Genomic DNA, 15,491 nt, shown 5'->3' with positions numbered 1-15,491 from the left:
ATTCTGGCCAGCAATAATACTTCAGTCTCCTCCAATCTTCTCCTCCTGCGAAGTGATTGCAATCATCACACATGGATGTGACAGTAAGCTCCTATGTGTTTGAAATGATAAGAATGTCATCTTATTCATCGCAGACTCCGTGTGTCTTGGGAACGTGTTCATGATGCAATTTTAATTCAGTCCCTGCCTTTACTTTCACACTATCTGCAGAGACACGAATGTCATATCATATTCATAAGAATAGATTTCTAATAATAACAATGTCACCATCTTTAATAAAACTTTTCTTCAACATCCCTGGTTCTAGTCGGAGTAATTAATAGGGGCAGAACAGTTAAAAATAATTTCATCATTCAGTAAAGGACAAAAGAACAGAGGGCTTGAGAGACATCGTGGCATGGCAACTTGACATATCTGGGTTTAATTTAATGAGCACATGGAGAGGAAGAAACAGTGAGTGGGCGTGAGGAAGAGAGGGGAAAAAATTGGGTGGGGGGTAGAAAGTGAAACTGAGACAAAGGTGAGGGAGCAGACACTGTGAATGATTAATTGATGACATAAAACTAAGATCAATGGGTGTGTTAGGGCGACGAGAAAAACAAGGAATAAATGCAGAAGCCATAAGACTTTAATTTTTACAGTGGATGCTTTAGGTCCGATTTAAAAAACTATTCTTTAAACCTATTGTTTTTCTAAGTGTACAAGCAGAGCAATCTCACACTCAAGTGAGAGAGATTTTTATGTTAACTATTTCAATAGCCTTCATAACAGCTATTAGTGAGGAGAAAAAGATAAATGATAGGGAGAGCCACCCTTTGAAAATCCATAGGCGGTAACCGAGTGTTTGCTCTTTGAAGGCAGTGTGGCTAACAAAGTCTCTGCGACTCACAGGACAAACCCACAGGGGCTTTATAGCTCCCTACTGGTGTCAGGCTATGACTCATGTAACAAAGGCAAGCGCATAAATGCATAAATCTGTAAAAAAGTTTAGCTAGAAAAAAAGTCAAAACATGGCTTGCAGTATTAATATATTATATGTAACATAAATGGAAGCAGTTAAATCGCTTGGACTGGAAGAAGTGGTTAGAGTAAAATGTGTTACTGTAAATGGAATTTAAAATATTATCTATATAATATGTGAAGGGAAGCCATAAAATTAAGGAAATTGGACATTTTACAGAGAAATTAGCTTGGCAAGTAGCTCCACAAGTTGGAAAGCACTGCCTTCTAAAATTACATCCCATGAATCCCATTTTATTCTAATAGCATTACATTCAATCACACACCATGCTATGAGCATTTGCTATGAATTTTTTAGTGATGATTTTGTGAAGTAGGTATTTGGTGTTGTGTGTGCATTACATTATGTATCAGAATCCTACAAAAAAAATTTTTTCTTTTAGGGGTTGCAAATAATATTTATCTACTCGACGTGCTGGTCGAAATGATCAAAAAACATTATATCTGTTATATTGCCTGGTACATTCTGTTTAGTTATTGAACTTCAATGCCAATTCTCACCTATAATTGAGCAGTCAGCATTCTCGCTGCATGCTATATGCTCTGGATTTACATGTTACATAACACACAAACTGGCAGTTCACACACACACACTGTAACCACTACTGTGCCTGACGGCTGTCACTGCTGATCAGACGTGACAGTGTGTGTGTCACAGTAGCAAATCTATGTTGTCAGGTAGGGAGACAACCCTGACCCGTATTACTTCCTGAAATGAGCTTTCCAATCATCAAGAGGCAGGATTTATTACAGAAGCATTACACTGACCAACACAATATATCAAGTGGCCACATGATGGGGAGGCATGGGAAAAGAGAGTGATGTTCAGTGGGGATGACCGTTAGGACTCTGATGGGCTCTTGTGTCAGACGGAGGTCACTGTCACCACAAAATACTCTTAAACAAATGAGGGACAGCTTATACAGTAAATCAATACTTTTATAACACACACACACAAGTGCAAAGGCAAAAAGGTGAAAGCCAGGGCAAAGCCAAGGTCAGGGAAACCTTTATAAGAAGGACAGAAGTGACAGCCAATCAAATAGTGAGATGATAGATGTGCCTCATGAAAGAAATTATGGTGTATGTCCTTTCCCTTCTAAAGGACAGCTCCTAATGAAGGATCCTGGAACTTGCATGTCACCAGCCATTCAGCACATCTTTTGTGCCCTCATTCATCCACCAGATGAATACTGTATGGGTAATGGAGATGAGTTATCTTTAATATGCACTAGAAAAGGCACAACTGGTCTCATCTAACAGCTGTCAAAGTCTCTGGCAAAACAAATTATACAAACAGAGAGGAGATGAAAAGGGCTATAAACCAAAACCAAGTCTATTTCTTTTTTTATTACATTGGTAAGAAAGTCAACCTCTATTAGTGCTCGTCGTTAAACTGCAAAGTATGCATCGCCATGACAACAGACTGCTGTTTCTTTCACATTAGGTTGATTTTGGACAGATGTGCTGAACAGTCGTCTTGCTCTACTAAATGTGGTGTAACTTGAGTGCAGCTATACACAGTTTCAGTGTTACTATTACAAATACATAGATACATACAGGGTGTAGCAAAGTCCTGGTTGTATTAACATAGGCATGGAACAAACTCAAAGTCATATGTGACACATTTCCATTAGGAAAAAGATACGCATCATTCATGGTTCATCAGCTCTGCAGACACTTACCCTTGAACCACAACTGGGTTATATTAATTCCATAATGTACTGTAAATTTGTTCATGTTTACATATAATTTATATTCATGTAATTAAGATACGTTGTCATCCTAGTTTATACTTGATAATGCAACAAAATGAATGCACACAAATCGAAAAACTGAAGCATCACAGAGCTACTAAATGATAACGCATCCAGTTGTGTTATTGCAAAAAAGACAACAAAGACTGTGTAATCAAAACTGATTATTCTGCAACCGACTCTTTCAATGACCTCATTACTGAAAGAGAACTCGGCAAATGCAGCAAAATTTATGCCACTTCAGAGCCACTATACCATTTGCTGCACTATAGCACCAGCACACATTCACTCAATACTCTTTTTTTCCCCAATCACCAGGATTCTGTCATGCCTTTCTGTAAGCTACAAAGCTGATAAACCTGCTATATGTGAAAATCGAACACAAAGGAAAGACTGGCACTCCTGCTGGTGTGGGGAAAGACTTTGTAAACTGATTTTCTGAGTTCTATTTTTACAGCTTAAGATATAGGGAGCAGGTTTGCTGTTCAATGAGTGCAGTTGACAAAAAGAGATTTAACAGGGGAGAATGAAAAAAGGATGGAGAGCCTGGGCCACCTATTACTACCTCAAGCAAAAGGTGTGACTTTTGTCATATATTCCTTCCAATGGATGTGGAACATGTGAAAGATTACTACACTATATTTTATTGAGGTATTTCTGTTTCAGCTATTTGAAAACTGCCAGTTAATATTGTCTGAGAAAATCACTCTGTATCGCACTGCTACATCTTCTCCTTCTCGAGGAGATCAATAGCTCTGAAGTTGACATCATTACTGCAATGGGCCACAATCTAGAGAACTTAGATGCCACTTTTCAACAAATAGATCCATGTGCTCCATGATTGCCGGGGTAAATTTATAGGTAGTCGCTACCTTATGGCAACAAAAACGTATCACCTTTTGTGCTTATTGTTGGTGTTAAAAGTGAAAAAGCTCCTACCTGGAGTGGGCGTCTCTTGTTTGTCATGCTCCTCATGCCACTGCATGGTGCGATGGTAGCTCAGCATCACTTCCCACAAGGCCTTGCATAGATCTGTCAGGCAAGGAATGTAGCTGTCCAAAGTGATATGCTGCCAAAAGAGAGTTAATGAAAATGTCACTTTTTTCTGAAGTCTTTGAGAGTTTGAAGTACTTTTTTCTGTCATGTTTCCAAAAAGGATCATTTCAGGGCCAGGTTACAAATAGAAATAGAACTTCTCAACTGTATTCTACATTATATCTAATTAAAGCCTGTTTACACAGTTTTCAAGGGCATCTGTTTTCTGTGTTATAAAAAACACTTTCATCTTATGTAAGAGGCCATTAATATATTGTCCGATTAATAATAATCACAAGCATCATGCTGATACACAGCAGCACATACACATACACAGCAAAATAATTCTGATATACATTACATAAGCAGTTTTACTATAGTAGAGAAAAAAAAACTTCTGAGAACTGTCATTGTGTGTACATACATTGACTTTAACATCATGTCCATGTGCCTTAAGTGAACATTCTGACTATATCTAAAGCAATGTTGATTGTACAGTATTTTCATGATAAATAAATAATTATTCAGCTTCCTTTCCTTTATTTCTGCTGGTATTACTGGCACATCTGAGTCTAAGCTCTATGGCAGGGGTGGCCAAACTACGGCCCGCGGGCCAACTGCGGCCCACGGTCGGATTTTCTATGGCCCGCGGCTTCTATCTTAAAATGTGTTATTTTTGGCCCGCCAGCCAAACAGAGTAAATCATACAAAATCAACAGGTAATTTTTGTTTTTGTTTTTAACTCATTGTGTAACGTTTGCATGATGATTCTCTGAGCAGAACATGATCACTCTCTCGCTGTCTGCATCGTGGTGCGTCACGCGGTGCTGCAGGGCTTGGTTGTTGGTTCCAGCTACGCAGAGGGCTCCGAAGGTGCAAAACACCGGTTCAGCACTTCGACACAATTCACTACGAGACTAAACATGCTTCTACAGACAGCCTGCTATCAGAGAGCGTCTGTACAAGTGAAGTCCTCCAAAACTACGGAGCCCTTCTGTGACATGGTCAAAAAGAAACAAATCGTGGCCACGAATTATGTATAACGTGCACACGAAATATTGTTATTATTAGTTGTAGTATAGTAGCCCTATTGGAATTCTTGGACGGGGCGCATGGGAGCGGGCTGCCCGGCCAGAGAGCAACCTCCCCGTGCAGCATTGAGCGTCCCTCTCTGGGGAACGTGCCGGAGTACTGGGGGGTTCCAGGAGCGCAGGGGAGTGGAGCGGAGCGTCCCTCTCCCTGTCCATCCTGTCGCTCCCTACTGCACGCTCCTGCCCGCGCCGGGCAGCAGGGAGCGATGCTGGAGCCATTAGAGAAGTTAAAGCGACATGATGGAGCGGGAGAGGGACGCTCATGGCTTCCTGCTGCCCGGGGAGGCTGCGTCCTGGCCGGCAGCCTGCTCGGGCCTTTTTACCGGCGGCTGGATAAAAGCAACTCTCCAGAAATGCGAACATTTGTAAACCATGAATTAGTTTGTGTCGTGTGAGCAGACTGTTATAAACTGTGATGTTTTACTGGAGCAGCAGATCAGTCCCTTTGCTTGTTAACGTCCTCTTGTTAAACTGTCAGCTGTACAGAGAGACACGGCACTTCTCTCAAACTGACTCTGTCATTCAGTACGCATCTGTCGTAAGGCACGTCATCACGTTTTTACGTCTCGTTGCCATGCACTGCAAATCTGTGTAAACACTAAATTACAGACCCTTTGAGATCGGCACTAAATGACTCCCACCTGGTCTACCTGACATTTTACTGATGTCTGCTGCTCCTAAACCAGGCCTGCCACATATGATCAGATCTCACCTTCACAGTAGAGCCTGTTGCTCTGTTATCACAACCACACAGTTTCTGAATGTTTTAAATGTATGCTGTAAATTCAGATAACATTTTCTGATCTGTCATCTGAATGCTACGATGTTATTTTGTTTGCTGTGTAAGATGTAACATGTTACAAAACAGCATACACATTTTTTATTGTTTAAATTTGACATCAGGGACTGTTGGCCCTCGGAGACTTTCGCATTATCGAATCTGGCCCTCCCTGAAAACCCAGATAATGAACAACTGTTAGTAGATTCCTGCTAGATTTCACAAAAACACTACAATTGCACACAATGCAAGACTAAAACACAAAGACAGAAAATAGGGCCAAATAAAACAGACCTGAACTGTGCAAAAATGACTCAAGTATTAACACCTGTCTATGTGACAAAGTGCTCTAAAATAAAAAGTGTTAGAAATCTTTTATTTACTTATCATCACATTCATATAAATGAAGCCTGAAGCTCTGCTGCACTGACACATCTCCAGTAGTGGTAGTTCAGGCTCTCACTAGTGTAATTGAACTTGAGACATTTTAAACACCTGCAATGGTGCAGTGGTCATGAATCACTATGTGTGTGCAACAACAGAATAATGACCATAGCTGTGAATTCTTGTCTTAAGCAGCTACAATTAGCTGATTAGTCATAGTCAAAACTCACAGCTACCCAACCTTTACAGAGCCATCCTCCAGTTCTCTACACATAGTTTATCTCAAATGTGCACTGTCAAGGGCTTAGAAACAGACAAAATATAATAATAATGAACATATTACTGATGAATATTTTACTACGATTGTATTTATTTCTAGGCAAGTAACATTTATTAATAATATAATTTTCTGCACAATTACATTACATAATGTAGGGATACAAATAAATCAACCTTAAATAAATAAATATAGATAAATATAACCAAAATTAAACCCAGTCTCTGAGAGAAACAGATATGTAAGCTAATGAACCAGCTCTGAAAAAAAACTGCCTCACACCAACATTCCATGTTTTCCACCAGCCAAGTGTATCACAGCATGATGTTGCCAAGCAACTGGGGCTAGGGGTGTTCGAGTGTGTGGGTTAAGATGTTCAAAAGGGCTTAATGAGATGAAGAAACCTCAGGTACACCCACACAAAACTCCTGCCCTGCCTTGTGCGTGTGTGCATTCATGCTGAAAGCTGACCTAAGTCGGTTTTGCGTGACATGCCAACAGTTAGGAAAACAATAGTCACTGGAACCAATTATCAACCCTGCTGCACACTTTCTTCGCAGCAGTACAAGCTGACAAGAGGCAAGCTGGGAATCTGTTTTTTATTACTGTTATTTGATTTTTTTTTTTTTGAAGACAGCTACCCATCAGTATGCACATAACACGTGGCAAGGACGTTTTTGAAAACACAAATTGCTGAATGTATTTTATCCAACTGTGTGATTGGGCGTAAGAAGGACAGCACCACAGAATGTAGTCCCCGCCTCTCAACAAAGAACAAATAACATGATATCTAAAACACAGTCAGCAATCTGTAGACCTGCTGTGCTATCAAAGAGGGTAAGTACACTACCCTCTAGCACAGTTTCTCTCACACACTCACACTCATTCACAACTTGGTGGATGACAAAAATCACATTTTAAACATATCTAGCCAATTTAGTTAGATAAATCTAAAGTAAAGCAGTATTTTGTTCAGTTTAATGTGAGTATGAAAACTGAGATGTGCTCACTACATTCAAATGTCTTAATAAAGCAACTTTAGTTGTAGCCTATAGCTGAAAAAAAACTGCAGTTACTTGGCCACTTCAAAACTTAGCCAATCTAATAGAGTGCATGTTAAAGTGTCCAATGTTATGGCACAAATAAATACGCTGCCTAAAAAGAAAAAGAATGTTGTAATCTTCACAAAAACAATACCATATGAAAACTTCAACAAAACAAAATAATTAAAAATGACTCGGACTTAGGTCCCATTAGAATTTAGTGTGTGAGTTTTGTGTTACATTTCAAAGCATAAATTTCCCCAGAAACATACACCAATCATCTAAAAGACTAAAGAGTGAAAGATCTAATAAACTGGGCATCTTGGCCTGAGGATCTCAGTCAGATGTGTATCTCTACTCTGACAGGGTATAGACAACAAACTACTAAGAGACATTTCACAGCCTAAGATTTTGAATACTCCAGAGCCCTAAAGATTAGACTTTATCAAAAAAGTACAAATAATTAAAAAAATCACAATGTTTAAGAAGTTTTTTTCATCATCAGTACAGCTTTTGGCTTTTCACAGCATTTTAACAGTCTAAAGCTAAACCATCAGCTTCTAAACAACATGACACCATAACTTTATTTATATTGGCTGCACTTTTGTTTTATAATATCGCTGTAACCAGAATTACATTAAAATTAAAGCTGCAAGCAGCATTGCGGGCCCTCGCGCACCTTGCGATCCGCGGGGTCATCGCAGTCTTCTCTCTTATGCTCTTGTCTCCTATACTCTCCTGTGCTATGCTCTCCTCCTCTCATTTCCACAGATATACAACAAACACATGTTTACAACCAAACTTTCCTGCTACCAGTAGGTGGCGCTATGACCGTATCATCCTATTAGCATATATATCTGTTTAGACTTGGCTCCATGGCAGTACTGTAAGATTTTGTCCACGTTGCATAAAGTATATGGGTAGTACTGCATAAAACACAGCGAGTTCCTTTGTAATGGCGAACGGTCAACTTTGAGGCCACTCCCCCACCACACGGTAATACTTTTGAAAGAGTTTTGGAATGCGTCTATTCCCTATGGTGTCCCGAGTGGACACACTGAATTTCAGCTCAATTGCATGAAGTATGCGAGGCATGAAAATTTTTATAGCAGGGTCAGAAAACGGTAAAAATTACAAAAAAAAATCAAAATGGTGGACTTCCTGTTGGGTTTGGAGGGGGGGTCCAAGAGACTTTTTTGTGCGTCTTGGGGTGATACATATGTGTGCTAATTCTCATGATCCTGTGTCAAACTGGCCAGCGGGGCTACGCGTTAGGGCAATAAATACAGTGAGTTCCTTTGTAATGGCGAATGGTCAACTTTGAGGCCACGCCCCCGCCACACCGTCAGACTTTTGTAAGAGTTTTGGAATGCGTCTATTCCCTATGGTGTCCTGAGTGGACACAGTGAGTTTTAGGTCATTTGGATGAAGTATGCGAGGCGTGAAAAGTTTTGTAGGAGGGTCACAAATCGCCAAAAATTAACAGAAATTTCAAAATTGCGGACTTCCTGTTGGGTTTGGAGGGGGGGTCCAAGAGACTTTTTTGTGCGTCTTGGGGTGATAAACATGTGTGCCAATTTTCGTGACCCTACTCAAAACAGGCCACAGGGGCAGGCAGAAAAACCTATGAAAACACAACATTTTGTGTAGCCAGTAGGTGGCGCTCTGTCAAAGCCTCAATATTGTTGTATAGATGTGTTTAGGGTCAGACTCTGATCATACATGTGACATTTCGTACAGATCGGACAGAAAACGAAGAAGTTATAGAGACTTTCTGTGTCCTCAGAAATGGTCAAACTTTGAGGCCACGCCCCGGCCACACCGTCAGACTTTTGTAAGAGTTTTGGAATGCGTCTATTCCCTATGGTGTCCTGAGTGGACACGGCGAATTTCAGCTCAATTCTATGAAGTATGCGAGGCGTGAAAAGTTTGGCAGCAGGGTCACACATCGCCAAAAATGGCCACAAACCTTCAAATGGGGGACTTCCTGTTGGGTTTGGAGGGGGGGTCCAAGAGACTTTTTTGTGCGTCTTGAGGTGATACATATGTGTGCCAATTTTCATAATCCTGTGTCAAACCGGCCAGAGGGGCTACGCGTTGGGGGCGCTATAGAGCCATTTTTATATGTGCATTTCAAAAGTCAGCAAATTTCAAAATTTTTCGGGCGAATGAATTTTTCTACCAACTTTGGTGAGTTTTTGGGCATTTTAAGGTCTCCAAAAATGCGATCTCGGAGGGGGAAAAAAAAAAAAAAAAAAAATAATAATCCTAAGGGTTTCAATAGGGCTCTTGCACCATTCGGTGCTCGGGCCCTAATTAGCTACTCTACATTTGCTTTCTGTGCAACAAAAGCCTGTAGTGATTTTGAGAGTTAACCATCCGCTTTGCATTGGGAGAAAAGTCAGACAGACCAGGGGATCGCTAAAGAGTGAGGCTATCCAATAATGATGAGATGTTGATGCAAAATTAATAAGACCCCTCTACGATCAGGACTGACCTTTCCGGGTGCATCTACTCCCCTTGAATTTTTAAGGTGCATGACTAAGAGGTAAGTTCAGGGGGTGTGTTGTGACTGTATCCTTTATTTATCAGGGGACAACAGCCTGTAAAGTTTGCTCCTTTCCACAAACAATACATTTTCTACCGATAAACTTCAACAGTCAATACATTTTCTACTGTTGATGGTACTTGTTTTAAAGAGCAGAGATCACTGTTGATATCCCTAAATTCTGAACCAGTGCCTGCCCTCCTTTACAGTCAGAGAGGCATTGAAAATATGCCGCGCATACCTCAGAAAGAGGTCGTTTTCTTGGCCTTTCAGATATTCAGAAACAACTGTCAAATTGTCAAGAGATTTTTAGTACTTCTTCAAAAGCATCTAAGTCCTTTGTGTGTTCACAGGGTTCTTGACAGGTACATATTTAAGTGCCTTAAATAAAACAATTTACAGTAAGGAGTACAAGTAAACAAAAAACTTGATCTTCTCATAAATGTCACTGAAGACCAGCTGAAAATGCAGCCAGTGACGCTGATGAACTGCACGCGGCTGCTCTTTGCTTGAGTGCTGCAAAGAAGTGTGTGTTCATGATTTGAGCGGAGTGATCCAAAAAACATGCTTTTCTGAAATAAATCTTTTAAACACAAATAAACCTTCTGCATCTGGAATGTACCCAGTGTTCTCATATTTTAATTTTGACTAAATGGTGTCGGTCATCGTTTACCCCAAAAACAGTGGAAAGCTTCTGACTCTGTGTAGTCTGCCTTTTTTAGTACAAGCGCCATTCTAGTCCAACTACATGTAGTTTAACAGAAAGCTTATTCTATAACAGCTGCAGAAATTGGCACATGATTAAATAATTGTTATTAATTTAAAAGAGACGGAGACTAGGAGGCAACATCTCTACAATGTGAAATAGGAAAGTAGTTCAAAACTTTTACATAATGAGCAACTACCTGAAACCAACCAAACAAAGACTAACAAATGCAAAAGAAAGAAGTCTTCTAAAGCCATCAACCAGCAGGGGAAAGAAAAAAACTGCATAAAACTAACAGGAGCCAGGGGAAAAGAAGATGAAGGAATGAAGACAAGGAGAAGTAGTACAAAGGTAAGAGGTAACAGAGAGGCCATTGCAGACATAAACACTGCAGGCAATGCCAAATATGGACCTAAAGGGTCAAGAGGGAATACACTTTAACTGTTGACATATTAGGAGAAACCATAAAAAGCAAACCGTGACCTCAGATAAGGGTAAGATAACCTTTACCTAAACTTTTATATAACCCTTTACACTGTATGTCACACTGTAACTCAACTCCCTCCCTGTGGGTTCATGATGAATTGGCCAAGTTATGGCTTGCTGGGCATGAAAATGTAATTTATTTGGATTTGGGAGAAAAGGAAAGAGACAGAGAGTGAAGCGAGGTGTGTGTGGACCAATACTGAGACCCCTGTCAAAACGTGCCGCTCTCGCACTGCATTGGTTCTATATTGTGAGCAAGATGAATTATCCTGTGATACACTATGCTCCTAACGTTTTTTCTTTTCTCTCAATCACTCTTCATGCTTTCATCCCCATCTTCATTTCATGCTGTTAAGGAAAAGAATCCTTTGTCATGGAATAGGGTGTTTTTTCACTTGGTTACCGAAAAAAAATAGGGGAAAAAATATGTGTGAACAAGTGTGTGTAGCAACATAGCATGTTATCACAGCACTGTGTAGGTGTTGTAGGTTTTATGTAAATTATAATTTACCGTATTTTCACGACCATAAGGCGCACCGCATTATAAGGCGCAGTGTCAGTTACACGGTCTATTTCTGTCCTCAGCGCATACACAAGGCGCACCGTACTATAAGGGGCAGGTTACGCTAAAACATACCAGTACGTAAATTCAGTAAAAACCGGCTGGATATCAGCGAGGAGCCGGTGCAGCCTCTCTCTCAACGGTGGCAGCGACAGAGAAACAGCGTGTGTGTTTCTATGGGCAGAGCAGTGGCTGCTGCTGAATGCCTGTTGTGATTCCAACTTTATCTTTACACTTTATTAACAAATAAAGACTGTCATCGGATATAAATTGCACCACAGTGATTCCTAATTCATCAACTGAAGTAAGATGAATCCCTTCTTGCACAAAGTTGTCTAAATGCTGATAGATTTTTGAGGAAAACACACAGACACAGCTTACCGTGCACAGGTCTTTATACTGCATCTTCTGGAATTTGGTATCAGCATTGCCGGCACACAGCTCAACATATCCCAGCACCACTTGGAACACTGTGTTGTGGATGGCCTGGGTGAAATGCATGTGCAGCTGATCCATGGCGGTCTGCAGAGAGAGACAAACGCACTGTTATGGGATATACCGTGTCAAGATGTCACGGTTGATATCTTCAATTAACTGCACACATATTATGTCAGTTACACAAAATGGTGCCGGGAAAATGAAGCTGTCTACCCTGGAAACTGCAGTGTTAAATTCTCAGTGAAAATGGGCAATTTTGTCTCCTTTCCATGATCCACACCTCCATGTGGTTTGCAGTGAAAATATTATTAATGAGGTAAATGGGCACATGTGGTGCAATAAAGCAAGCTGCCTCCAGCTCTGTACTGTTAAAGAGGTATTGCACTAATATATGTATTATATATGATTATATATATACTATATATGATTTGAGCTGGTAAATAAATAAAATGGAAGCTACTGCTGGTTAGCTGGCTTTTTTCTGCTTATTGTTGTCTTCAGGGTTAGTGTTTTACTGTTGTTTGGATAGCTCTTGACAAACAGTAAAACATTTTAATTGTATCTTTCGGAACAGGCAAGGAATTTTTCTAATGAGAAAACTGTTTTAAAAAATATCTGCTTAAGTAATGACGAGGCCTGAGCTAATCTTTTCTCACAAATCCAAACCACACAAGCAAACTCTCTCAGCTCCATATTCACTTCTTTTAAGAATTTAGGTAGGTGGAGTTAAACTTAGAGCCGGAGGTGATGTTCCACTTTAAACATCACTGAGAGGAAAACTGCTTAAAGTATTCAATGTATTCCTCAAAAAACCTTTTTATTTTCACTCTGCCTCTGATCGAATTCAGCTATAAGCAGCTAATCTCTTTGTGTATACATCCAACAGACTCATGTTTTGACCCAGCTTGCTAGGAGACAGGGAAGTAACATAAGACCAGTTGGTAATGGTAAGGTAAATAATTTATTTCATATTTTAGTTAAAGAAAAGCTTGAGGTAGGTGTCAATTAAATCTGTAGTATCTGTTGTTTTCACACATTCCTGGGGTAATTCTTAAAGCACCACTATAATCAACATAATCTGTCTCTTGTCTAGTACAATGCATCACACAGGACATTTGGCTGAAGATAACCTGTCAAATAGGACAAGTGCAAAGCAACTGAACAAAAACAGTAAGTTTGAAGAAGCTACAATATTGTGTATACCTAATGGTTACAAACCAAAAGTTTCACAGGACATAAAAACAGAAAGCAGGACGGTCTTCCTCCAACTCACTCTGTTCTGTTTATGACTTCCAAATTTAAATCTGTCGTTTCTTATTCTCTTTCAAAGTCAAGTTACATTTAACCACGATTTTCTGTTTCACAACTCCCACCCACTGTCTTTCTATGGGAAATGAGGACACCAGATATGCAGGAGTTACAGGAGACAGCACCAAGCAAAGCCCTAGGTAATCGGTGCTGCAGTGCAATTAGATTTTCTACCCCACAAGCTCATGACCACAAAATGTTTCCTCCATCCATTCTGACTCCCTGCTGCCACAAAGTAATTTAAACATTTATTCCTTTCTTTCTGAGGGAGTTTCACTTTTTCTGTCCTAAAATAAACCTGTGAAATTTACTGACTGTACATAATTGGATGGTAGACAAAATATTAGGTAATAGTAATTCTAATCTCTTGCCACCTGTCATCATTTAGAGTTATATTAATAATACAATAATAAAAAAATTGAATATTTATACAAATGATCAGACTCATTCTTCTGCAGCTACTGAAACAGGCAGATGTTTCTCCAGGTAAACAATTAAATGCCTGTTTGTTTAAAGCAAACTGGATGAGCCAAGAGACCAAAGAAGAAGAAGAAAAATACACTTTGTCCAAGGTGGTGTGTGAGGCTAATTGCTACTCAGTTTATTTGTGTATTGAACAAAATTGTATCAGATTAAAAGTGTGCCCTTCAGCGAAATTCAATGTGCAAACACAGATGCTGTGATGAAAATTATAATGCTCATTATCACTGACTTAATAAAAGCATCAATTATTGTCAACGAGCATTGCTGAAGTAGCTTCCACCTTAAGAATGTCAGATGTCAAGAAGAAAACACATCTATTAACATCAACATGGGTTCAAGTTACGGGTAAAGAAAACATGCTGCATTCATTGTTGAGTGCTAGGAAGTGCTTTACATTTCCAATTTCTACTTTTAAGGAATTAAAGAAAAATACATGGTGAACACTTGAGAGCAGGATGGCTCAGAGAATTAGCTGCCATTGGTTTAGATATCTGTCATTTAAGGTCATAGTCTATTTTATTTTGCTGCAACAAAAGGCAAAAGACATCAAATGCAAGTGTTGTGTTTGTGACAGCATCACATCTTAAGACAGTGAATTTGCTTAACTAAAAGAATGTTGAATGCTTTTGTTCATTCAATTCATAACTAAGGTGGTAAATGCCTTTGAAAGTGAAAAAGAGGGACACAGTAACAAACAGTAAGGAAGTACAAAACAGAGAAGAAGAAAAATCTCAAACTTTTTTTAAAAAAAAAAAAAGGCAACAAAGTTCCAGACAGCAAAACAACAGGACAGAGGTAGCAGGTGAAGATAACAAGCAGGCCGCTTCAACCAGTCATAATGAGCCTTTCCTGAACCTCAAACCTGTAGACAAGTCAAAGCACTGACCTGTGTTTTACCCAGGAGTGTGTAGGCCAGCTGGACCTTGGTGTAGTGCGAAACATCAAAGTGCTTACAAGTCTTTGACAGGGCGACATCAAGCTGCTCCTGTAGCCAGAAATAGATGCATGACAAAGAAAGAGAAGGGGCAAACCAAGGGCAAAACAAAAACACAGAGGGACTATTAACGTTAAGACCAGGGATTTAGATATAGATGTGCAGATGTAAAGCTATCACACAAGGTCAAGGACAGGTAATTGGGTGTGAATGTGTGTGTGTGTGTATATATACGTGTGTTTCAGTAAGGCTTTGACAAAGAGATTAAAAAAAACAAAGAAGTACAAAAATTAAGACAAAGTTAGTAGGAAACTAGGGAGTAAATGGATGTGTAACACCCTGACACAATAAGCCGCCAACATCAACTCTTTGAGGTTGACTTATTGTGTCAGCGCTGACAAGGGCCAACTGTTTAATCTCCTTGCATCACAACGCATCACTTTTAACATGCTGTATTAAAACAGAAGCTTCACATGAGAGGGTAACGGTAGGCAGTATAATGTAATCAAGTATTTTCAAGTTGTTGCCAAAACTTTTTTACAGAACATAATGCAGAAATAAAGATTCTTGATGTAATCCAGATCTGGTGTCATCACACAGTTTGTGTTGAAGTGTCTCTGCTGGGGTATATTTTACTTATA

The 15,491-nt window shown here is 39.7% G+C and overlaps 1 protein-coding gene across 2 annotated transcripts in view; it reads right to left on the bottom strand.

Moving 5' to 3' along the window:
- The window catches only part of vps50 (VPS50 subunit of EARP/GARPII complex), a 76,701-nt gene that overhangs the window by 35,178 nt on the left and 26,032 nt on the right, over positions 1-15,491 (bottom strand). For both annotated transcript variants that reach the window (XM_028397315.1, XM_028397323.1), the window contains exons 11-13: positions 14,803-14,901; positions 12,069-12,209; positions 3,717-3,846 (exon numbers count right to left, since the gene is read on the bottom strand). In XM_028397315.1, coding sequence (XP_028253116.1) covers positions 3,717-3,846; positions 12,069-12,209; positions 14,803-14,901 — 370 coding nt within the window. The remainder of the gene's footprint in view (positions 1-3,716; positions 3,847-12,068; positions 12,210-14,802; positions 14,902-15,491) is intronic.

The sequence above is a fragment of the Parambassis ranga genome, chromosome 2, assembly GCF_900634625.1.
Source record: "Parambassis ranga chromosome 2, fParRan2.1, whole genome shotgun sequence".
Classification (NCBI taxonomy): domain Eukaryota; kingdom Metazoa; phylum Chordata; class Actinopteri; family Ambassidae; genus Parambassis; species Parambassis ranga.
The sequence above is the reverse complement of the archived record's forward strand: the minus strand, read 5'-3'. Positions and strand labels throughout refer to the sequence as shown.